Source organism: Globicephala melas, chromosome 10 (assembly GCF_963455315.2).
Source record: "Globicephala melas chromosome 10, mGloMel1.2, whole genome shotgun sequence".
Classification (NCBI taxonomy): domain Eukaryota; kingdom Metazoa; phylum Chordata; class Mammalia; order Artiodactyla; family Delphinidae; genus Globicephala; species Globicephala melas.
In genome coordinates this window covers 92,549,509-92,574,956 of record NC_083323.1, presented here as the reverse complement: position 1 = coordinate 92,574,956, position 25,448 = coordinate 92,549,509, and the positions used below count along the sequence as shown (strand labels likewise).

General features: G+C 46.2%; 1 protein-coding gene across 1 annotated transcript in view; it reads left to right on the top strand.

The window, feature by feature from the left end:
* The first annotated feature begins 3,895 nt into the window (after positions 1–3,895).
* FAM234B (family with sequence similarity 234 member B) overlaps positions 3,896–25,448 on the top strand; it is a 36,241-nt gene continuing 14,688 nt past the window's right edge. The window contains exons 1-5 of the mRNA XM_030841286.2: positions 3,896–4,279; positions 14,317–14,715; positions 18,156–18,254; positions 22,031–22,219; positions 23,667–23,797. Of these exons, the coding sequence (XP_030697146.1) occupies positions 4,243–4,279; positions 14,317–14,715; positions 18,156–18,254; positions 22,031–22,219; positions 23,667–23,797 (855 nt within the window). The 5' untranslated portion in view covers positions 3,896–4,242. The remainder of the gene's footprint in view (positions 4,280–14,316; positions 14,716–18,155; positions 18,255–22,030; positions 22,220–23,666; positions 23,798–25,448) is intronic.

Here is a 25,448-nt window from a genome sequence, read left to right as displayed (position 1 = left end):
CATATGTTCCCATATCTCTTCATTCATTCTTAAATATACATTCCAGCCAGAGACTTGTTAAGCAGCATCTGTTTCAATCTCAGGGCCCAGAGGACGTTTTATAGTCTAGGCTAGACTAGTCTAGCAAGTTTCATAGACTGGAAGTCTGTATGAGTCTCATCTGGATGAGCCCTTGTGTTTTATTAGAGGATGCTCTGGGAACATAAACCCGTTTGTCTTCGTGATAAGCCGTGCAACTCCTGGTGGTAGAGTCAGGTTCTCAGTGATGAGACGTGAATATGCCACTTGTACCTGCCCTTTTCCAACTTCCTGATCCAAATGCAAGGCTGATGTCACAGGATCCTTGACATTTGCATCTCACCCCCAAATCTTTGCTGAGCTCCTCTCTTGCTTTTCTCCGTCTCCCTGCTGTCATTGCTATTTGCTACAGTATTTTCATTTTGCTTTTTGATCTCATACGTATTGCTCCTTGATTCAGTCTCTTTGGCACCCCTGTAGCAGAGGGTACTGCTCTGAGCCTGAGGTGGGTCTACCAGTGAATTCAGACTTGTCCAGGCCCTGCTGACTGATACAGGAATGGCCACCCTTGGAGGGGCTGAGGAGCCTCCCGGGAGAGCTTAACTTTTAGACGCATGGCAAGTCCTAACTCAGGACAACAAGCTCAGCTCAGGAGCAGAGCTTTGGTCCCTAGAAGAGAAGGCAGTTCCAAGTAGAGCAGAGCCTGAAGTCCCTCCCCTTCACCAAGAACTTAGGTCTGTATCCTATAAATATGTGGGGTGACCAGTGTAGCAGAGACTGGCTTGATGCTCACCAAACTGTTTCCTTTTCTTCCTGGGCCCATACCTCCCTGGCACACATATTTTGTGTCTAAGTTCTGGCCAGATAAGTGTGGGTAGAAGTCACATATACCACCTCCAGCCTGGCCCATAAAACTTCCTGCATGATCAGGAGATGCTGTGGGGGAGTTGAAGGCCCTGGGATGAAGATGCGCCAGGCAGAAGGAGCTGGGCCCCTGAATGAACTGGAGGAATAGAGAGTCTCAGGGCTGCCTGTCCCTGCCCTCGCCTTGACCGTGACATGAGCAGAAACGAACTCTTATTCTTTAAAACCACTGAACTTTTGAGGTTGTTGATAACTGCAATAACCTTGCCCCGATTGACTCACTGGGTAAAAATAAATAGCACTGTTTCATGAAAATACTGCATTTGACCTTGAAGAATAGGCAGCACAGCATTTATTTTTCTAATCAAGTGTAACATCAAAAGAAGAAAGAGACAGTCTTCCCCAGCTGTCACTGCACTGAACAGCTCTGACATTTCAACAGCACTCAGATATGAAGTGGCAGTGACTGGTGGGAGATACAGGAAGAAGTAACGGTTTTTGAAAGGAGGCAGAAATGCCCATGAGGCTTGGCGGTTATGGCGGTGCTGGGAGGGAGGGATGGCAGCTGTTGTGCACACAGTGGTACTTGTTCCAAGAGGAAGTGGTAAAAGCTAGTGGGAGGGCAGGACCAGCAGAAGAGGCCACGGTGTCTAGGGAATGGGAAGTACCAGGTGATCAGATTTGCTTATGAGCCCATGTAGGACATTTGGAGATTTTTGAGCAATACTTGGGGCATCACAAAGGTTATAAGAACCAGTAAATATGGCTTCCCACCACGAACCTTGGAAGGTTAGGGAAGAACAATCCCACTGCAGATCCTTGTAGGGAGAAGAGGCTCTTCTGGCTTCAGCTGTGATCTTCAGATACAGAGTTTCTTCTCTTCATGGCAGGCACAGTGGTCAGGCAGGGTAGGCTGTCCACAGGCTTGTCTCCCCAGCCCACCCTTGTTTCACTCCTCTGGGAGGTAAGCCAAGTTGGGAAGTCAGGAAGCCTGGGCGTCCTCAGCGGGTGTCTGTGCAACAAGGCACTCAGTCAGCCAGGAGACTAGAGAGGATGTGACAGCTTTTCTTAGGTTAAAGGCTAGGATTCTGATTTGTTTGGTGGCCGCTTTGAATTTTTTCCTTTAATTGAAGAAAAGGACATTAAATGTGAGAATCACTGTTTTAAGCTGTGGTCCCCGTGTTAAAATGGAAAAAGAAATGTGGGGGGGATGGGAGAGATTTCCGGAGGGGGCCACAGTGTCAAAGAGGAGGAAAGGTCAGAGAGCCAGAGGGAGGGATTCCTGGCACCTGCTTCCCCCTGAAAATCATTTATTTGGGCAAAACTGGAGTGATGATTGGGGGGGGGGAGAGGAAATGCCATAAAGATTAGGCATAGGGCTTCCCTGGTGGCGCAGTGGTTGAGAGTCCACCTGCCGATGCAGGGGACACGGGTTCGTGCCCCGGTCCGGGAAGATCCCACATGCCGCGGAGCGGCTGGGCCCGTGAGCCATGGCCGCTGAGCCTGCGCGTCCGGAGCCTGTGCTCTGCAAGGGGAGAGGCCACAAAGATTAGGCATAAAAAGGGGCTAGAGATATCACATCTAGGGGATGCATATACCCTTACACGTTTATGTGCACACATGTAAGTGTGTGTACCCACACGGGTGCTTTGGGTGATGATACAGTTTGCAGCAAAGTTTTAATCAGACTTTGTACAATTTTATTTTACTTTCGTCACATAAGAAGGGACTTTCCCTAAGAAAAGTGGACAGATTTTTCTCTTTTCCTTCTCTCCTGCGTAACCTGGCTGTTTCAGTCCACCTGCACCCTCTCCTAGAAGCCCAAGTTTCTATCCTACAGCAAAAACGGATCCTACTCACCTTAAAGGTTATTTTTCTCAGGCTTCATATCTCAAGAATGTGTTCCAGTTAGCTAATCTGATTTCAGGCAAGCCTCTACTGGTTTATTGTGACCTGTAATGGTGCTTCTCTTAGATGACCTCATAGATGTAAAATGTGTTTTTAATCATACCTCCAGAGAAGTACCAAACAGTAGAAGTCTCAGGTATTGTAGTATGCAGAAAGAATAAACAAATAAATTACTAACCCATTAAAGTGTTATTAAATTTATTATTAAGTTATTAAATTGTCAAAAATAATAAATTGTTAATAAAAAGAAGTGCTAACACTTATAAAACACGAGGTGCCACACACTGTTCTAAGTGCTTTGCATGTGTCCATTTAATTCTCGAGACTACCCTGTGGAATAGCAACTATTTCATCCCCAATTTGCAGATGAGGAAATCGAGGCAGAGAGAGATTAAGCAACTAGCCCTAGATCTGGCAGCTAGGAAATGGTGGAGTCCATTTGAACTCATGTGGCCTGGCTCCAGAAATCTGCGGCTCAGTCGGAGTGAGTGACATTTTTGCATGGGGGGAAGGGTGGTGAGGGTCGCTGTTAGAATCTCTGGGACTGTAACCGTGGCACTGTCCTAGGACAGTTTCTCACGGGAATGAAGCGGTCCAAGTGACAGGTATCTTAGAACTTTTGTTTGACACTGAGAAGTCACATCACCTTTACAGATCTCAGTTTTCTCTTTAGTAAAACAAGGAGCCTCTAAGGTCCGTTTCAGTTCTAAGATGAATAGTATCTTCAGCATTCCTGGAGTAAAATGCCGATCTCCTGGTGCCTGTGGGGAAGAAGCAGGTCTGTTCTTGCTTCCTTAGACCCTTCAAGCTAGAAGCTGCGGGGTAGGGTGCTGTGTGGATTACCTGGAAAGAACTGGTAACCAGAGATGAGGCTTAGAGCTCCAGGAAACCTCGACTTTTACCTAAGAAACATAGAGAAACGCATTTACTAGGTGCCTACTGTGTGCTGCGTGTTTTAAACAGATTATATAATATCCTCACAATGCGCTCATGAAGTAGGCGGTACTGTCTCCATTTAAAAAATAAAGCGGAAGCTTAGCCAGACTGAGTGCCTTGCCCAAGATGGCCCAGCGAGTGATGGATGCGGGCAGGATTCAAATCCCGTCCGACTCCAAAGCCCACGCGCATTTCACAACCCGGCCCTACTTTACTATTATCTCATTCCATGCTCACTGCAAACCTATGCGGTGTATTATTTCCCCATTTCACTGAGGAGGAGAGTGAGGCTCCGAGCGGTGAAGTGACCTGCCCAATAAGGGGTCTGTCCCCGAGGGGGCGGAGTAGAGCGGGAGGAGTGCCACGTGGGCGCGGACGCCGCAGCCCGGCCCCTCCTCCCGGCCCTGCCTCGCGGTCCGGCTCCCACCTTTCCAGGTCCTGACCCCGCGCACCCCGACTGCGAACTACACTTCCCGGCAGGACGTGAGAGCGCGCACGCGCAGCGGGGCCTCCGCCATGGCGACCGTGCTGTCCAGGGCGCTCAAGCTCCCGGGTAAGAAACCGCAGCCCCGCGACCACCCCGCCCCCGCCGGGCCTGGGGAGATGGGGAGGCGAGACTGCGGGGGCGAAGCCGATCGGGGTCTGGCCCCAACCCGGGCGCAGCTGCCGGCGCGGGGGGGCGAGGCGGTGCAGCCCCCGCGGGCTGGGGTCCACGCGCCACCAGGGGGCAAATGAGGCGTTCGGCGGGTTGGGGGTCGTCGGCGCTGGGCGAGCCTGGGAAACACGGAGGGAGGGACGCGGGAGGCGCGTGTGGATGGTGGCTTGGCGCTGCGGCGGCGGCGAATGTCAGGGCGCGCGTCGCCACTGTCCCCAGGGGAGGGCGGTGAGGTTAGCATCCTTTCCCGAGCTACGCGAAGGAGGTACCGCAGGGTCTCCAACTCCTTCCGTCTTGGGCTGGACCTGGGCGGGGTCCGGGAGCGGCAGGATGGCGAGTGACCCCTTGGAGCAGCCTCTCCACTTAATGACAACATTGATGCTGCCTTGAGGTAGGTGGGACAGGCATTTCCCCTCCTAAAAAATGCGTTATTTGGCAAATTGACCTGTCCAGGGTCGCACAAGCAGTATTGGAAAAGCTTGGACTTGAATATGGGGGGGGTCTTCTGACTCTAGATCCTGGGCTTATGGTTCCACTTGTTCGGCCTCTGGCTCTGGAGCCTAAGCATTTATGAGGGAAATTATTTGGCACCTGCAAGTTGCAGATAATGGATGGAATATTCTTTCAGGAGGCACTCGTGGTGATGTCAACTTCTAGAGCTAATTCAGTACTTTGGGCAGCAGCTCCAAGTTTTTTGTTTTTGTTTTTCCTCTTAAACCTCCAGCATGGGACTGTGCTACTAGAAACGTGCTATTTTAATAAAAGTATATTTATTCTGCCCAAATAAATTTTAGACGTTAAGGCTTTAGAAAAATTTATGGTTTAACCTAAATAAGTTTTAAATATTAAGCTATAAACATTTGTTTGTTGGTAACTTAAGGTGTTAGTGGGAAAAACAGTTGTTTTGCCCGCTTGGGTAGAAAGTGCTAGTTGGGTGTCTGGCGGACATCCAGCATAAGGCTTCAGGGGGATTACCGGGTCCTGTTTCTCAAGGAGTTTCCAGTCTGCTACATTGTGCCACGGATGACACTGGGCTGGCTATGAATTTTCATTTCTGTTCCCAGATTTCATGACCTCAGACACCTTTTTTTTTTTTTCCCCGCATGTGCCCATTAGAACATCGGAAGGAACACTGATAATATCTCTCTTGGAATGTGTATGTAACATTGGAATGAAGTGGGGGACACGTCCCTCTGCCTGCAGCATTGACTTTGAAGAGAGTAGCCTTATGTATCCTTAGTGTAGGATGATATCCTCCCAAGGGGTAATGGGGTGTCAGACATATTTAGCTTTATTTCTTGTTTTCTTTTACATTCCTTGCCCCCCTGCTTCCCCTCCTGCATAGGTAATTGTCATTCTCAAAGGCTGGGAATCCTGCTTTCGAAACTCTTGAGCTCTTTTGCATGTGGAGGCTTTGGTATTATTACTCCTGGAGTATTCAGTTGCAGTAACTTGGTCAGCCGACAGGGAAGGGAAGCACAGTCTGGTCGTTGGGCCTGTGTTTGGGTGGCAGCAGGGCCCTCAGTGCTCAGGAGCGTTTGATACTTTTAGGCCCAGGTACAAAGGCCATATGTTCTTTTATGTGACGTGGGTTTTTTGTTTTTTGCTTGTGCTTTTGCTTTTCTCCCTCCTGCCCTTTTCTCCCCTCCACCCCAAATACAATTTTTAGGTAGAAGTTGCTTTCTTAGAGCTCTTTTTGGATACCCTGTAATTGGATCTGTGAAGCTACTGTCCTGTTTGGGCTACTGTATCATGTTACCTTAGTTAACATTCTCGCTATTTTTTTTTAAAATTGAGTATCCTTGACCTATAACATTATACTAGTTTCAGGTATACAACCTCATGATTTGATATTTGTAGATGTTGCAAAATGATCACCACAATGACATCCTCGCTATTTTTACGTGTAGGGAAGCAGAGTAGAATGGTGGTGAAGAGCATGCGACAGACTTGGGTTAAATCCACTCTTCATCAGATTAGTTACTTATTCTCTTTAAGCTTTAGTTTCTTCATACGTAATAATAATGTTATTGTGGAACATTCACTGTATGCCACGCGGTAGGGTTATCTGGCGTCGTAAAAGAGATGGATGTCCTTAAGAAGTCTGTTGACCTTGGACATGTGTTAAGTATTCAGTAAGTGTTAATTAACCATTCTTATCTTCATCATTAGCACCATGATCTTTACAAATGTGTTACCTTGAGGAAGACCTGATGTAATGTGCATATGACAGATGTCCATCAACCTGGTGAAGAAAGAACAGTTGCTGGGGATGTATTTCAGTCTCGTACCCTGTCACCAAGCTCAAGATGGAAAGATGTTTGGTCCACAGGCATAGAATGAGGTTAATTAATAACAGAAGGGCAGTGTGACAGTCATAAAGCAGGGGGTGGGGCAACTTATCTCTTAAGAATATATATTTTTAGTCCATTTAAAAGTTTAAAGGTCAGGGCTTCCCTGGTGGCTTAGTGGTTGAGAGTCCACCTGCCGATGCAGGGGACACGGGTTCATGTCCCGGTCCGGGAAGATCCCACATGCCATGGAGCAGCTGGGCCCGTGAGCCATGGCCGCTGAGCCTGCGCGTCCGGAGCCTGTGCTCTGCAACGGGAGAGGCCACAGCAGTGAGAGGCCCGTGTACCGCAAAAAAAAAAAAAAAAAAAAAAAAAAAGTTTAAAGGTCAAACACTGAAGGGAATATAAGAGCATAATGTTATTGTAATGGTCTGTTTCATTATATGTAACTTGGAGAGATTATGTGGCCCTGGATGAACTAATTCACGATGCGAATGATTTACCTTTAGTTGCAGTAGAGTGTGTAGGATAGTCTGTGTGAAGTGTAGTGCATGTCATAGAATAGTATGTATTATAGTATGTCTTCCTGAAAACACTTGGGGGTGGTACAGTTGCGTGTCTTTCCTACCGATGTTTTCCTCTATCCCATTTTGGGAATGCTGTTTACCTAGTAACCCCAGTCTTCCTGTAAGGAAAAGTGACAGCCATGGAAAGCTCATTTATGTTGATTTACTCTGAAATCAGTGTCCCCTCTTTATTCTTTGGAAACCTTTCATTGACTAAAAATGTGAGTGGTAGCTGAAATCAGCAGACCAGAGGGTGGGAAAGTTGAAGCGAGGATTTGGTGTCTACCCCTCAGCCTGAGTATAATTTTAGGCAAGTCAGCGTACTGTCTACCTCTTTTTCTGTGAATAGACAGAAAAAAAAATATTTACTTAGGACTTCTCTAATGAAAACTTGCAGTCTGTAATAATTAAGCTGGGGCTTGTCTTTGCACTTTCTGGAAACATATATATTAACAGTGTTAAAGTCAGTATGTATCTTCCTCTGTAATTTGGGCACGAACACGTGGCAGTCTGCTGCGATCCCTTAAAGAGCCTCCGCGGTCTTGCATGCGTGCCTCTGCGCTTCAGAGGTGTCGTGTGGGGTCAGTTCTTGGACTTCGCGGCCCCTCTTCTTTCTCTGAGGATTCTTCTATTTTGCCGCACTGCCGTTTAGAAACGTACGTTACTGTGGAGAAGGCAGCCTGATTTTTGTCCCATCATTAGTGACTTGATTCTTTTCCCCTTGGTCTGCCTGCTTATGGAATTCCTTCTTTGTCCTTGAAGTTCGGTGCCTTTACTAGGATATGTTTCAATATTGATTATTCTTTTATTTATTTATTTATTTATTCTGCAGTACACGGGCCTCTCACTGCTGTGGCCTCTCCCGTTGCGGAGCACAGGCTCCGGACGCGCAGGCTCAGCGGCCATGGCTCACGGGCCCAGCCGACCCGTGGCATGTGGAATCCTCCCGGACCGGGGCTCGAACCCGTGTCCCCTGCATCGGCAGGCGGACTCTCAACCACTGCGCCACCAGGGAAGCCCTTAAATGTCATTTTTGGTTCCATTTTCTTTTCTGTTCTCTCCTTCAGTTATGCATATATCGGATCACTTTTGTTCTTTATATCTATCCCTTTCTCTCTAGTCCTTTTCAAAGCTTTGATCTTTCCCATGGGAAGCACAGAGATAGTTAGTCCAGGCTTCAGGCCAGACTGCCTGGGTTTGAATCCTTGTACTATCACTTACTTGCTGTTTAACTATGGGCCAGGTACTTAAACTTCCAAACCTCAGTTTCCTCATCTTTAAAATGGAGATAATACTGTGTCTGCCTTTAAGAGTTGCTGTGAAGATTTTCTGAGCTAAGACAGTAAAAGGGTTTGGAAGAGAGCATAGTAAGTGCTCAAAACTGCCAGCTACTGTTGTTATTTCCATTTCATCCTGCTTGATTTTCACAGTCTATCCTTTAAGTCTCTGACGCTGTTTTTAGCCATGTCGGTTCTTTTTGCTGATCCCAGTAAGGATATCCTTTCTAAAACTGTTTTTTTTAAATTAGTTAATTAATTAAGGCTCTGCCAGGTCTTAGTTGAGGCACACGGGACTTCGCTGCGGCATGCACGTGGGATAGAGTTCCCCGACCAGGGATTGAACCCGGGCCCCCTGCATTGGGAGCACGGAGTCTTACCCACTGGACCACTAGGGAAGTCCCTAAAATTGCTTTATTTTCTTCCATCGTTTTCCTGAGCTCTCCTTGTTTACTTTTCATCTTCTCTATTGCATTGTCATTTCTTCTTAGAAATACTATATTTTTCTTATGAGCCCTTATTTCAGAGAAGACTACTTCTTGAATTTCTTGGATCCCAGGGGGAAGTGTAGGTTCATTATCTCTTCCGTTTCGTGGTAGAATTTGTCCAGCATTCGTTCTGTAGCCGGCTTCGTCCGCTAGGTTTTGTTGTAACTTCTTTCTTAGGTATTTGTAGAGCTTTGCAGTAGCTTGTGGACCAGGTACTAATGATGGCTCCTCTCTGATTCCTCTTCATGCCTAGATGGCTGGCTGCTTTAAAGCCAGCTGTTGGCTGACCCGTGGGCAGGAGCTGAGTGAGCTGGGGCAGCTGGAGGCTGGAACCTAATTTAGGCTGTCAACTCAGATCCCTTTCCCATCAGTGCTCTTCCTTTGCGGATGTTTCTCTCCTGGCTGGCGTTTGCCACAGGGCCTTAGAGTGCTGACTAGTGTTTACTTCTCTTCGCTTCTTGTGCCAGTTATCAATTTCTTGCCCCTGAGCTGCGCATTCAGTTTTGTTGCCTGATCTGTGAAAGTGGATCCGGACCCTTTAAATACCAAGTTTGTCCTTCCTGGGACACAGTCTCCCCATCCTAGGATACCTTTTGGATTTCTCTCCCCATATTTGTGTTTGCTCTCCTATCACTGTCTAATAATTCTTTATATGAAACTGCCCTCTTTGAATTACCGTCTGCTTTCGGTCTCCCTGTTGGACCCACACTGTCCAAAACATCCTCCTCTCGAGAACTGACGGTACTCCATCAGCGCTTGTTCTAACCTGCCGTGCTGCCAGCCTGCTTCTTAAAAGGAGAGAAGCTTGTGCTTTTTCTCCTTCAGTCTTAACCTCGCCTTTGACCCCGTGGTGTTGAATGGGGCTCATTGGTGCTTCTGGGACCCCAGACTTTGTCTTTCTGAGCAAGAGATTATTTGGTTTGGCTTTATATCCATGGAACAAGGGAGGCAGCATAACTGATTGGTTAGGACTGTGGACTCTCATCAAATTGCCTGAGGTTGAATCCCGGCTTTTCTTGTTAATTCTGTGATCTTAGGCAACTTACCTCTCTATATATTTTCATCTTTTTGATGAAAATGGGAATAATAATAATACCTACCTCTTAGAGTTGTTGTGGGGATTAAATGAGTTAATCCCTGTAAATGCTTGGACCAGTGCCTGGCATAGTAGCTCTCAGTACATTTCCAGTTGACATCCACGTCATCACCATTATTAATTCTGTGAACTCTGCTCATTGCTGGAGACTTGAAATGTATGTCCCTGTTCTTACTGTACTTCCTCAGTTGGATACAAGTTTCACTGCCTTTGGCAACGGTTTTCCATAAATTCTAGTTTGGGAATGTGGCTGTTTCCCTTCCCTCCCCCGCAATTTTATTTCTTTTTATCCCCCCGCCCCCTGGTTTTAGGAAGAGACAGACAGAAAGGCCTTCCTTTGCCATCATTAACTAGAAGCACATAATTTTGTTAGAGGGATCAGTTCAACAGCGGCTTTTTTTCAAAGAATGACAAAGTGAGAGAGAGGCATGGACATATATACAGTACCAAGCGTAAAATAGATACCTAGTGGGAAGCAGCCGCATAGCACAGGGAGATCAGCTCGGTGCTTTGTGACCACCTAGAGGGGTGGGATAGGGAGGGTGGGGGGGAGGGAGACCCAAGAGGGAAGAGATATCAGATATATGTATATGTATAGCTGATTCACTTTGTTATACAGCAGAAGCTAACACACCATTGTAAAGCAATTATACTCCAATAAAGATGTTTAAAAAAAGAAAACAAAAAGAATGCTTGCAATTTAATTTTATAGATTTATTAAAGAATTTACAGATTTCTGCAGCGTGTGCAGTCGAGCTTTCTTCCTGCCTGTGATAGTATATCATATAATAAAAGCGCATTTCCTTTAAACCGTTTTGTTCGCCAGTATTTCATTCATGATTTCACTTTGGCAAAGGTGCTGTTTTAGGCTGTGTTTGTTGCAGGGTGGAAAGTGACTAGCAAGACTGAATTCAGTAAGGGTCGATGCTACATTTTTCACTAAAAATTGTGCAATTACAGGACAGCTCGAGTGTGTGTAGAAAGTGCGTGGGAGTTTTAGTTGAATCAGTTGTGTGATGGGGCTACCAAGGAAGCTGGCCTGCTCCTAGGTTACAGGAATTGAACTGTAGTGTCCTCTCTGACTAGGGAGGACACCGTTCTGCTCTTCTCTGCCCTGGTCACACTGCACCCTGGGGACTGTATTCACGTCTGGGAACCATCCTTTAAAGAGCACAGACATGTCACTTTGTGTCCAGAGGAGAGTGACCAGGGTGTTGTGGAGCATCTGAAACAATGCGTCTTCAAGTAATGGGTTGAAGAGGTAGAGGTATTTAACCGGGGCTGAGGAGATTGGGTCAGGCAGTGGGGAGATAGAATGCCAACCATAATAACAGAAGCTGAAAGTTACTGAGTGTGACCCTAAGGCAGGACTGAGAACCATGCCTATGTTATCTTATTTAATCCTCATAACAGTCATATGAGGTAGGAACGATAATTATCCCATTTCACAAATAAGGAAACTGAGGTTACTAAAGTGAAGAAATTTAATTGAGGTCACACAGTTAATGAGAGATGGAGCGAAGATTTGACTTAAGGTTGCTATTGTAAGGACTTGAGCTTGTAAATACCGTATCTTACGTTTCTTATGATTGGTATCTTCAAGTATTGTGCATGGGGAAGAGGGGGTCCCAGAAATTAAAACTAAGACAGGTAGTTGGCAAACGCCCAGAAGTAGATTCCTGAATCAGAGTAAGGTGCTGCTTTCTAGACGGGAGGGTAGTGAGTTCCCTGATAAGCCTTCCGCTGAGGTGTATGCTGAGTGACTGCCCGGTGGGCGTTGGTAAGGAGGTGCATATTTGGAATACGGGTGGAGGTGGATTATGTGACCTTCAAAGTCTCTAAGAACCCTGAGATTTGGGGCTGCTGTATAGGTTTTCCTCTTTGTCAAGTGTATTCTTTTTTTTAACTTGAAATTTAAAAAACTGTGGTAAAATACACATAATAAAATTCAGCATCTTAACCATTTTTAAGTGCACGGTCTGGTTAAGAATACTCACATTGTTGTACAACCAAGCTCCAGAACGTTTTCGTCTTGCAAAGCTGAAATTCTATACCCACTAAACAACAACCCCACCATGGAGCTCTCCCTCCAGGTGCTGGAAACCACCATTCTACTTCCTGCTTCTGTGAATGTGACTACATATAAGTAGAATCATACAGTATTTGTGTTTTGGTGACTGGCGCATTTCACGTAACATAATGACCTCAAGACTCACCGGTGTTGTATGTAGCATGTGTCAGAATTGCCTTACTTTTGAAGGCTGAATAATACTCCACCATATGCTGGCAGCACATTTAAAACATTCTGGCAGGTGTATTTTTTTTTAGCCAAAAAAAAAAAACTTAAAAAAGTATTAGAGTTAATATTACAACAACCTATGGTTCTCTTTGCAAACTATTATAAATAAAATTATCTGAGATGGTTAGGGAATGATGGGCCCTAATTAATAAAACCATTTGGTTCATAGAGGAAATATAAAAATTATGGGAATCAGCTGCACTGACTCTGTGGCATACCCTGGAGGTACTATTTTGCATGAAATTTCTAATAATTGCTTAATTTTCTTTTAATTTAATACCTTAAAAAATCAAACTCAGTATTTATTGGACAAAATGAAGTGACATCACGAAGATCCCAGTGACCAGAGACCATGAGAAATTCTTCCTTTTCCCCTTTTAAATATCCGGGTTGTATTTTCTTTTTTATATGTCTTCTTAACAAAGGATTTAACCATAGAGTTTCCATTAGTGATAGCTTACCAGGTAATTTCCAAAACCAGCCACTTTTTCTTGGTTTTTATTTGGCTATAGCCTAAAATAAAGGCATAAACTCATCCAGTCGCTGGCTGCAAGGGCCAGGGGTGGCTCAGGAAGAGGTGGGCTTAAGCCCCCCGTAATGCCTGCCTCTGGCCACCCCTGCAAAGATATGGTCTCAGTCAAACCAGGGTGCCTGTTGTGTAAACCAGCCTCAAGACAAGTCCTTCACCTCCTTGTGCCGGCTGGATCCCACCCATCTCGGATGCAGGCTCAGAATAGCAGTTTTCAGGTGACCACTGTTTACTGAAACATGTACTGAAAGGGCGATAGATTTACAGGGAGGTTCTCAAAAGTAAGTTTTTGGTAAGACGTCTCCAGATGACTTTCAGCATTTGACTTTCTACGTGGTTTCCATAGCAACAACTGCGAAGTCACACATATTGGCCTGTGAGGAGCAGGCCAACTGTGCAGAGAACAGTTGTTCTAAAGGTTTAGTGGAGGGAATTACCTGACAGTCTAGTGGTTAAGACATTGCCTTCCAATGCAGGGGGTGTGGATTCAATCCCTGGTCAGGGAGCTAAGATCCCACATGCCTGGAGGTCAAAAAACCGAAACATAAAACAGAAACAATTTTGTAACAAATTCAATAAAGACTTTAAAGAGGGACTTCCTGGTGGCGCAGTGGTCGGGAGTCCGCCAGCCAATGCAGGGGGCGTGGGTTGGAACTCTGGTCCGGGAAGATCCCACATGCCACGGAGCAACTAAGTCCATGTGCCACAACTACTGAACCTGCCCTCTAGAGCCCGTGAGCCACAGCTACTGAGCCTATGTGCCACAACTACTGAAGCCCGCATGCTTAGAACCTGTTGTCCGCAACAAGAGAAGCCACCGCAATGAGAAGCCCGCGCACCACAACAAAGAGTAGCCCCTGCTCGCTGCAACTAGAGAAAGCCCGCTCACAGCAACAAAGACCCAATGCAGCCAAAAATAAATAAATTTTTAAAAAATGTTAAAAAATATAGTTTAGAGGAGTCGCAGGAAAGATCGGAACGTCACCAGTCTAAGATAATCAAAGGAAGTATGCGCATCAGGTGTATGGAAGGTTTCATAGAAGAGCTATGGTCTTTTTTGTCAGAGTCACACAAATTAAGAGAGGGCTTTTTTTAAAAAAAAAAACAGCTAAAATGTATTTGAAATTTGCCACTTTCTTTGTTTCTTTTGCAATGTTCTTAAGCTCATGAAAGCAATAATTCTAGAGCACTGATTTTCTTTTTTTCCCCCATTCTTTCCCCCTTTTCGCTGGAATCTATTTTATAGACGGCTCCAAGGTTCAGGCTTGTCAACGTAGATTTGTTCCGTTCTGTTGTGTGTGTTCTCCTAGGTGTTTACTGTTGCTGTGTGTTTGCCGAAGGTCCCTCCTTCCAGGTTCTCCTTGACCGTCTGGCTTTCTGTCTTTTCAGGGAAGAAGAGCCCGGACCTGGGGGAGTATGACCCCCTCACACAGGCCGACAGCGACGAGAGTGAAGATGATCTCGTGGTTAACCTGCAGCAGAAGAACGGAGGGGTCAAGAACGGGAAGAGTCCGCTGGGAGAAGCACCAGAGCCCGACTCGGATGCTGAGGTCGCTGGGGCTGGGAAGCCCCATCTCTCGGAGGTCACCACGGAGGGGTACCCCTTGGAGCCCCTGGGGGCCCTGGAGCAGAAGGCGGCCTCCTCCATCGCGTCCTACGTGCGCACATCCGTCTTCCTGCTGATGCTGGTGATCTCCATGGTCCTGGTGCTCGTGTGTGCCTTCCTGATCCCCTGTCCCCCCCGAGGCCTGCACAGCACGTGGAGCCGCCGCTTGGGCCCCCAGGGAGGTGAGCTGCGGGACCTTTAGCTCTAAGTCTGTGAAACTTCATGATCGCGTGTCATTCCGGCAAGCTTCTGATTACGTTGAAGATTTCCTCCAAGTCTTTACAAATTAACGTGTGTGTCATCTAGCATTTCTCCCCCTGTGTGTGGAGGTGGTTAGGAGGTTAGGATTTGAAATGAGACAGAAAGATGGATCTGTATGGCTCCAAAAACTTGGGAGTATCGCTGCGCTGTGTGTCTCTGGGGAAGGTCTTAATTAGACGCAGGGAGGAGAGAACCCTGGTTTGCTGAGTCCTGCCATGCAGCCGGGGCTGCATCAGGGGAGAGCAAAGATGTGGGAAGGGCGGTTTACAGAGAACAGTGAAGCTCCCATCCTGGCCAGGCCAGAGGCCACAGCTCCTGTAGGGCCCTTGGGGTTCTGTTGATTGTAGAAGCCTGATCTAAATTGAATTTCCAAATAATTTCTTTTTTTTAATTTTCTTTTTCTTTTTTATCGAAGTATAGTTGACTTACAGTGTTGTGTTAGTTTCTGGTGTACAGCAAAGTGATTCAGTTTTGTACACATCTTCTTTTTCATATTCTTTTCCACTATGGAAAAGATTTGTTACAGGATATTGAATATAGGTCCCTGTGCTAGACAGTGGGACCTTGTTGTTTATCAAATAATTTCTTTTCAAGGAAAAGAGAGTTGCTTCCTTGCCGCAACTTTTCTTTCTTGCTCCTAACGGTTGGAATGGTGCTACCCAAGGAATTTTGTCTCATTTTTCTTTATTTTTTATTATTATTTTTTTTACTGAATGAAAGTCTTTAAATTTTACCGTACTTTCCAATTTTCAAAAGTTTCACACACATGATTTCTTGTAAATCCCTTTTTTTTAATCCCCTACCCCTACATCGCCCCTCCTCCTTCCCTCTCCGCACTGGTAACCACTCGTTTGTTCTCTGTATCTGTGAGTCTGCTTCTTTTTGTTATATTCAGTAGTATGTTGTATTTTTGAGATTCCGCATATAAGTGATGTACGGTATTTGTCTTTCTCTGTCTGAGTTAGTCCACTTAGGATAACACCCTCCAAATCCATCCATGTTGCTGCAAATGGCAAATTTTCTTTCTTTTTTATGGCTGAGTAGTATTCCACTGTATATGTGTACCGTATCTTCTTTATCCATTCATCTGTTGATGGACATGTAGGTTGTGGAGCAGGTTTCTTTAAAACAGCTTGCCCTGGGTCAAGATTGGGGATCCCATCTAACTGTCGGTGCTGAACAGTCCTGTCCCTTGAAAACTGCGCCAGGCTGAAGGGGCTCAGAACACACCAGCCCACCGTGGCACTTCGGTGTATTGACTATTTTGAGTTAAAGGCATTTGACCAATAGCAGGTGCAAGCGGGCCACTCTGACCTTCGATTCTTCCCAAAAGCAGGAGATGAAACTCCCAGGTGAAAGATGCCCTCCCTATTCCAGGAGGAAAGAACACTCTTATCACCAGAGACAGGGGGTTGAGGCAGAGAGACATTTGTACAAACAGACCTTGTTCATCTTCCTGTAGTTCCCTCATATATTTTAGTTACTTTTCCAGTCGCCACTCTTCGTGCTATGCAGGATATAAACACTGCGGCCTAGCCACGTCTTTGGGTCTTCATTTAACTGTGGGAACTCCCATGCACATGCACAATTTTATTAAATAAAATATGAGTGCTTTCCCCTTGTTCATGTGTCTTATGTCAGTCTCAGCTAGAAACCTTAAGAAGGCAGAGGAAAACTTTTCCCTTCCCTACAGTATGCCCACACCCCTGCATCATCTTGGTCTAGAAACATTTTCTCTCTGACCCTTCTCTGATCCCAGCTGACTTAGCTTCTGATGAGTTCTTCGTTCTCATCTTTACTTTCTCTTAAGGCAAAACTGGGTGGCTATGTCTTACGATATGTTCCTACACATAGAATGTCTCTCCCTCTCTTCCTTCCTTTTTTGTTTTTTCTAAGTTAGCTCTTGTAATGTTTATATACAGCATAAAGACTAGTAATGAATTCTTGGTGTATCCACCACCGAGTTTAAGAAATAGGACCTTGTAAAGGTCTTTGCAATTCCCCATGTGTCGCTCCTGACCGTATCCCCCTCTCCCCGCCAGAGGGTTCTCCTCTCCTGAGTTTTGTGTCGTTATTCCTTTACTTGTGTTTAAAGTTTTACCACATAGATATGCATCTCTAAATGATATATTCTTTAATTTTGCCTGTTTTTGAATTTCATATAAATATTGATATAATCATGTAGTTGTCTGTGACTTGCTTTTTTGTTCAGCGTATTTAAATAATACGTTGGAGGTTTATCCGTATCAATGTACGGTCACTGGAGTTTATTTTCACCACTAATTTTCCACGGTATGAACGTCCTATGATTTATCGATCCACTTTACTGTCGATGAGCATGTAGGTGACTTCTGTTTTTTAAAAAATAAGTAATGCCACAGAGAAGATTCTTGTGCATGTTTCCTGTTGGAGTGTGTAAGGATTTCTCTAGGGCATAAACCTGGGGGTGAAATGGCTGGGTTACAGGGTATGTGCATGTCCAGCCCTAGGCTTTTCTCTTAAATTATCTTCCGTAGTGGTTGTACCAGTTTACACTTCCACTAGCCATGTGTGAGTTCTCTCCGAATTTGGCAAGCGTCCTCTGACTCCACACTGTTTGGAGGTGTGGGGGGGGCATGACACTACCTACCTTGTCACTGCCGGGCGGAGATGGAGGTGCAGGCTCCCATCAGTCCTCTGCTGACACCAGGGCTGGGCGGCTGCCCTGTTAATGCTTGGTGGGGATAGAACCGTAGGCTTCCCTCGTGTATGGAGGCCTGAGTGCTGCTAGGTGGGGATGGGAGTCCAGCCTCCCCACCCGGCCTTCTCTGACCTGACCCTGGTGGGGTGAGAGGGACCTTGTTACAGCCCGGCAAGGGTTTCCTCTTGGCCTTCGCTATGGGGCTGGCTGGGACCACAGTTTGGTCTGTGGCGTTTGGTTGGAGTCGAGCAGTTCTTGTGGAAAACTTTTCTGTCCTGCTAGGCTGTGCCTTTCCTGTCCTTTGGCTGGGGACCAGCTCTTCTGGGGCCTTCTTTGTGTCCCTGTTGGCATTTCTGGGTCGCCAGCTTCCGCAGCACCCTGTCTGGGATATGAGGCCAGAGAAGACCCAGGGGAGCCACCAGCTGTCCTTCCTTGGGTCTCGCCGTCCCCAGCCGGTCTGCCTTCTCTCTGCCTTCCAGAGTCTTCTCATGTTTGTTTTATGTTTAATGCCCAGGGATTCTAGCTGTCCTTGGCGAGAGGCACAGGCAGAAGTGGGTCTGTGTATCTTATCTAGGACCCAGAAGTCTGCCTGTTTTTACGGAGCATTCCCTTTCCAGCCTGGAGCAGGGAGCTGGTCTGTGTAACTTGCCGCGGACCCTGTGTTTCTCATGTGTCCATCAGGTGGGGACCTGTCTCCACTGGACCTGGCGGACGTGAACGGAGACGGCCTGCGTGACGTGCTTCTCTCCTTCGTGACCTCAGGGAATGGGAGCACCGCTGGTAAGAGGGTGTCTTCGGAGCCTTGGCGGGAGAAGCTGGTTGAGCGGAGGGTGTGAGCTCAGAGGATGTGCTGGGGCTGCCTCCTGAGCGGGCTGCAGTGAGGAGAAAGCCCTCGGGGATCCGGCACACGCGATGGGCCTCGTGGGGAGGCTCCTTGCATGTACATAACGCCTGGTTCAGGGAATCACAGAGCATGAGAGCTGGAGGGCGCCCCGGTCCAGGGACCAACCTGAGACCCAGGGAGGAGGTTCCTTGGCCGCACGCCTGCCCTGAACAGCGCCAGCACTTAGGTTGCTTGAGTTTTCTCTGAGTCGGTTCTCCCTGGCCTCTTCGATGATGATAAACATAGACTCTATCTACCTTCCCCTCCCTGGCAGAAAGCTTTTGCTCACGTTCTAACGTATCTTTATACACATACCTCTTGGCTGGGTGTTTCCTTTGACCCCGTCTGTTTGCTCTTCCATCTCTGCTCTCCATCCTGCTCCCCGCGGGATGGGAGGCTGACCCATACGCATTACGTTAGGTCCCAGGCCTGCAGACTTCCACTGGATTTGGCCAATGGGGAGCACAGGCCAGAAGCTAGAGGAGAGGAAGAGAGTGACCAGCGGGTATTTATTCCCCTGGCTCCCCTCTGCCCGGGCCACCTCAGGCTGGCTACATCCTTGATCAGAGGTCACAGCCTCTCTCAAGGTGGTCCTCTTACAGGACTTCCTTTTTCTCAATTCCAGGAAATGCTTCCTCCCCCTGTCTCTTTGGGCCTGGGCATGGCAACAGTTCTGAGGGGCTGTACTATCTCTTGTGGTTTCCCTACACCTCGACCACATCTTTGTAAACAGTCTCTTTATTAAACCTCCACAACTTACCCTAATTGAGTGAGCTGGGCTTTTTTGGGACCCCAGCCGATACAAGTCAACTGCAAAAAAAAAAAAAAAAAAAAGTTGCATTTTCATTATAGGTACATGGGGGCTTTTGGTTTGTCCTGCAGCCTCCATTTAAGTGCATTCGAACTGAAGTCTGTAAACTGATACAGGAACTCTGGTTTGAGGCTGAGGATAGCCTACCAACTGTTTTTTAATCATTCAGGCCTTGGAATAAACATTTAGGTATGTTATAGAGGATTCTAGGCTGCATGCCTCTCTGACGTTATTAGAAATACCTTTCTGGGGCTTGCACAATATGCAGAAGCAATTTGGGCATAGCTTCGTTTATGGGAAGAACCTCCAGCCTAGAAATTGACTTTTATATGATTCAACCTTAATTATGTTTTTTTTTTCTGCCTATGACTCATAAGCCTTTGAAGTAAAAATTTCCCCCATCCACTTTTAGAGATTTTTTTCAGTCATTTGGTATTTTACGTGGTTTGCTACATATCAGGACTCATGATGGCAAGGCCATGAGTTGGGACGCAATGTGGACCAGCCTGATTTGGTTATAGATTATAAAAGCAATAATAACGCTAACTAACACACGGTACTTTGTATGTGCTATGCGCTGTTGTAAGTACATAACATATTATGAACGAATTTATCCCTCGGTGTACCTATGATGTGGACTAATATTATTATCCCCTTTTGCAGTTGGGGAAACTAAGGGATAGTGAGGTGAAGGAACTTGATCAGTCTCACAGCTGGTAGTGGTAGAGCTGGGATCCAAACGGTATAGCCGGTAGACTCTGGCGTTCCTGCCCTTGACCCTTGACCCTTATGTCAAATTGCTGTGCCCATAGCCCCAGCCAGTGGGTTCAAAGATCTGTGCCACTGAACATGAGGAGGATTGTGTTTCTTATTTGTTTGTTCATTTGTTCATTCATCCAACAACCTGCTGTGCACCTTACGTAGAGCTGCACTGGTTCTTTTGAGCTAAACAAGAGGAGTGTGGTCTCTGCCTCATGGAGTCGTGGTGTGAAGGGAAAGGGATGACCCATCACCACCGGGAAAAAGACGAGTCACGCAATTGATGTGGAGTCGATAGGGTCATGAAGGAGGGAGGACAGCACAGTCTATTAATCAGAGCATCCCTGGGAAGTCCGGGGGGTAACATACATCGCTGAGATTTGTCATGTAAACCGCTGCTTCTGGCAACAAGGTCTGAAAGGGCAAACCAGTTTGTCACTTGTTTTTAGGTTGTATGTTTAATTAGCAGTTCTGAGGAATAGGTACAATGAAGCTCTAACATGTCCTTATCCTTATTAGCTGTCGCTAGAAGTGAAAGGTGGAAGTGTGTGAGGTGGACCGTATCCCTATCCTGAAAGTGGATGTGAAACTGGCATGAGAGAAAGTTATTATTCTGATAGGTTAATTGAGTGACATAAAGGATTGTTTGTTAAAGAGGCGAGCTGCCCGAATCCTTTGCCAGCTAGGTATTAAGTTGCCCAAGTATTCTTTCTTGACTGGGACCAGATCAGCTGGTTCACTGGAACTCTAGACCAGGAGGCCCTCCTGATCTTTGCTAAGTATAACCTTCAGGGTTTTTTGTTTGTTTGTTTCACTTTTTGGCTGTGCCGCTCGGCTTGTGGGATCTTAATTCCCTGACTAGGGATCGAACCCATGCCCGCTGCATTGGAAGTATGGAGTCTTAACCTCTGGACCGCCAGGGAAGTCCCCAGGTTTATTTTATTTATTTTTTTAACATCTTTATTGGAGTATAATTGCTTTACAATGGTGTGTTAGTTTCTGCAAAGTGAATCAGTTATACATATACACGTGTTCCCATATCCCCTCCCTCTTGCGTCTCCCTCCCTCCCACCCTCCCTATCCCACCCCTCTAGGTGGTCACAAAGCACCGAGCTGATCTCCCTGTGCTATGCAGCTGCTTCCCACTAGCTATCTTTTTTACGTTTGGTAGTGTATATATGTCCATGCCACTCACTCACGGTGTCACAGCTTACCCTTCCCCCTCCCCATATCCTCAAGTCCATTCTCTAGTAGGTCTGTGTCTTTATTCCTGTCTTGCCCTTAGGTTCTTCATTACCTTTTTTATTCCCCAGGTTTAGTTTTTTTTTTTTTTTTGCGGTACGTGGGCCTCTCACTGTTGTGGCCTCTCCCGCTGTGGAGCACAGGCTCCGGACGCGCAGGCTCAGTGGCCATGGCTCACGGGCCCAGCCGCTCCGCGGCATGTGGGATCTTCCTGGACAGGGGCATGAACCCGTGTCCCCTGCATCGGCAGGCGGATTCTCAACCACTGCGCCACCAGGGAAGCCCCCCAGGTTTAGTTTTTAAAGAGATTGTTTTCTGCTCTCAGGGAGCATTTGCTAGCGATGATTAGAATTCAGGTACTTTGCTTCCTGCTCTATACATATTCTAGATCAGTGTCAATTTTCTGAGCCTAGCTTTGCTTCCCGTTTTGTTGTTTGTTTGCAACCCCTCCTTTTCCATATTCTTGATGTTGCTCCTTTTATTCAGGAAGCACTTGGCTGCTAGATATGCTCGGCGCTTTGCAAAGCACTGAGGATGCAGAAATGAACGTGACAGGCTTTAGCCTTAAGGAGATCCCTGTTTAGTGGGGGCTAAGGTGACAGACACGTCGACAAGTGTGTTGGGAGAGCAGAGGTGCACACGGGTTGCCTGGAGGATGTCATCTTACATGAGAGATGTGTTGAACAGATGTGACAGGTACTCTGTTTGCAGACCTTGTTGCCAGATTATAGGAGGGAGCTGAGCGCCCAGGTCTGAGCTGCTGCCTTACCTCTATTTCCTTTTGGTTTTCTAGCCCCCCGCTCATCTCTCCCTCTTATGTCCTCTGCCTCCTGCCCTTTCTTATCTCTTTTGTGCTTTTAGGTGTCTCAAGGCCACCTGCTGTCCTCGTGTGCCTTTCGGGGATGAATGGCAGTACGCTCTGGTCTAGTCCCCTCCCCGAGGAGGCCCGAGATATTACCTGTCTGGATCTAATGCCAGGGAGAGTGGCTGAAACCGTCTGCCTTGTGACGGGGACACACAAGATGCTCAGTGCATTCAACGCGACATCAGGTAAACATCACTGACTGCGGGGCTTCTCTGGTGGCACAGTGGTTGAGAATCCGCCTGCCACTGTAGGCGACACGGGTTCTTGCCTGGTCCGGGAAGATCCCACGTGCTGCGGAGCAGCTAAGCCCGTGCACCACAACTAGTGAGCCTGTGCTCTAGAGCCCACGAGCCACAACTACTGAGTCCGTGTGCCACAGCTACTGAGTCCGTGTGCCACAACTACTGAAGCCTGCATGCCTGGAACCCGTGTTCCGCAACAAGAGAAGCCACCGCAATGAGAAGCCCGCGCACTGCAACGAAGAGTAGCCCCGCTCGCTGCAGCTAGAGAAAAGCCCGTGCGCAGCAACGAAGACCTAACACAGCTAAAAATAAATAAATTAAATAAATTTAAAAAAAAAAAAAGATCACTGACCACAAGAGATCCCTGTTCCTGGGAGATCTAATCTCAGGTTAGAACAGTCTGGTAGGGAAGGGACTCCACTCTCCCATGGTGGGAGGTCTGATTTCCTGCTCTGCAAGGTAGATATTAAGGGAAATAAGGAGAAAGGGTTTGAGCAGAGTGAGTAATAGATCCATGGTTCAACCTGCTTGGTGATAGGATGGGGCTAAACTCAGTTATCCAAACAGAACGTATCCCTAGGCTTTCAGTTTCTAAGTAATCTCCCTTCTCTGTTCTTTGTATAGAAGACCATGGAGCTTTTTCTCTTTGTTTTCAGTATTTGACATACAAGGGTTCATATGTGAACTTGGGCATTAACCACTGAAAAATATGCCAGTGAAGAAGCTAAGGTGTGTGGAGGCATGTTGATTTGGCCTCTTTTATCACATTCAGACATGTGACAAAAGGAATGGAAGAGAATCACATATAATGTGATGACAGAGCCTTATACTTCCAGTGTGCCCGTTAACCTTCGACCTGAGGGAAGCTGAGTTAAATAGCCTCCTTCCTGGTTGTAAAGGTTGGGGTTTGGGAATGGGGTTCCTCTGAGTGAAAAGAATTTCCGTGTGAGTTAACGCCAGCACTGAATTCATCTTGAAACCCTTTTATGATTTCTCTACTTCTATGAACACGTGGTAGAAGGAGCGAGTTGGGCTTCTGTTTGGCTGCCCCTTGGTTCCTTAGGAGTTGGAATCATCTCTAACAGATCAATTCCTCCATCCCAGACAAGTGGGCTCTTCTTTCTTAGAGAGTCTTCAGCATGTCCATGTTACCTAAAAAATCCAGGTGTGAAGTTATTACATGGGCTTGTTAGCCAGATACTTGAGGATTTCAGTTCATACTCCCTGCTCCATTTCTCCCCAGTAAGATAAAAATGAAAGGAAAAAGTGTGTAGGAGTTGCTGTCTGTCGTTCAGCCTGTTGAGTCTCTTTTCTGGCCTGGGAGCATTGCGTCTGCCTTGGGCAGAGGCAGAAATCCCTAATTGTGATGAGTGTACTTATCTTTCCCCAGGGAAAGCCATTTGGACTTTAGACCCACACTACTTACCCAACGGTACTCTGGCTGCCCCAGGCGTGGTACTGCCAGACCTGGATGAAGATGGCATCAGAGATCTCGCAGTTCTGGTCATTGGGGAATTGCAGGTATGCTCCGTGTTAGGTGGTCCTTGTTTCTTACAGGGAAAGTGTCAACTTTGGTCATTTCCTAGTATCGTTATTAGAAACGCTGCTTGAAACCTTCTCGTTACAAGGGCTCAGGTTTAAATAAATTCTCTTTGTGAGATTAAGTGAGTAAATTACCATTATGAACCCATTTTCCAGGTTCCGTTGACCGGTGTGGCAGAGCTTGGGAGCCAGATAGGTCTATGTTTGACTTCCTGCTCTACTGCCCTGTGGCCTTGGGCAAACCACAGAGCCCATCCCAGCCCTGGTTATTTCGTATGTAAAGCGGGGATGTTATCCTACTTGCAGGATGGTTTTGAAAATTAGAACTAACATATATGAAATGCCCAGAGTGGTGCCTGTTTTCCACCCAGCACACACATTGTTGGTTTCACTATATATATTTAACTTTTATTGCAACTATAAAACAATCAGACAGACGGATAGAAAGCTCATAAGATATAGAGAGAAAAAAATTGTAAGTCAAACAAGTAGCGACAACAGCACCCAAAGAAAGAGTTGTTTAACCTGTACCTGCAGATTGTGGTTCTGGTGCAGTGGTCCCTAAATTATGCTTCTCAGTTATGCTTTGCTGGGACTCCAGTGACCTGGAACGAGTTATTCTCTGCACAGATAAAATAATAGTAGTTTTGTTTTTTTTTTTTTCCCCGTAAATCACAGGAAAGAATGTATTAATGGACAGAATGATCTCAATTTTAAGTTTTTATTCCTGAAGCTTTTCTCAGAGCTTCTGTCAAACTTTCTCTTAGACTTTTTCTCAGACTGTCTAGGGTGAGTCTGCCAGGAAAGGCTCGTGGACAACAATCAACCTGGAATATTTGTGGGAAAATGTGGCTCCCGATCGTTGTGCCTCATTTGGTGGCTTATTTTAATTTTACTAGACCTGGTTGTGATTTTTGTAATGTATATGCGGAGTGGAGTTACAGAATCTGCAAGTAAAATTCTTTAGAATGGAATTAAACCTATCAGGACTGTACGGTTTTCTGTCAAGAGCACCATAAACTAACTCAGAGAGCTCCACCAGTCACAAGTTTCAGGAGCCCTGCTCTAGTGCCTCAGACGAGACTTTACGTTTGTGAGGTGAGAGAAAAGAAGATAGACGGTGAGGGACAATTCCGAAGGCTAGTCGCTTTTAAGGGTCCTTTCTGTTTGTTTTTCTTCAACTGGTCTCAAAGTAGACTGAACCAAAATGTCAGGAATTCTTCACATAATCTTTTTTCATTCCAGTCACTGTGAATAAAGAGACCTGGGAGTAGGGAATATTTTAATGATTACATCCATCAGGGAGTGATTCTCAGAAGGTCCCAAAGTGGAAAGTATGGGGAGTTTCTTTCTTTTTTAATTTAATTTTTATTTTATATTGGAGTATAGTTTGTTTCCAATGTTGTGTGAGTTTCAGGTGTACAGCAGAGTGATTCAGTTATACATATATATTATATCCATTCTTTTTCAGATTCTTTTCCCATATAGGTTATTTTTTTTTAATCTTTATTGGAGTATAATTGCTTTACAATGGTGTGTTAGTTTCTGCTTTATAACAAAATGAATCAGCTATACATATACATATATCCCCACATCTCCTCCCTCTTGCGTCTCCCTCCCACCCTCCCTA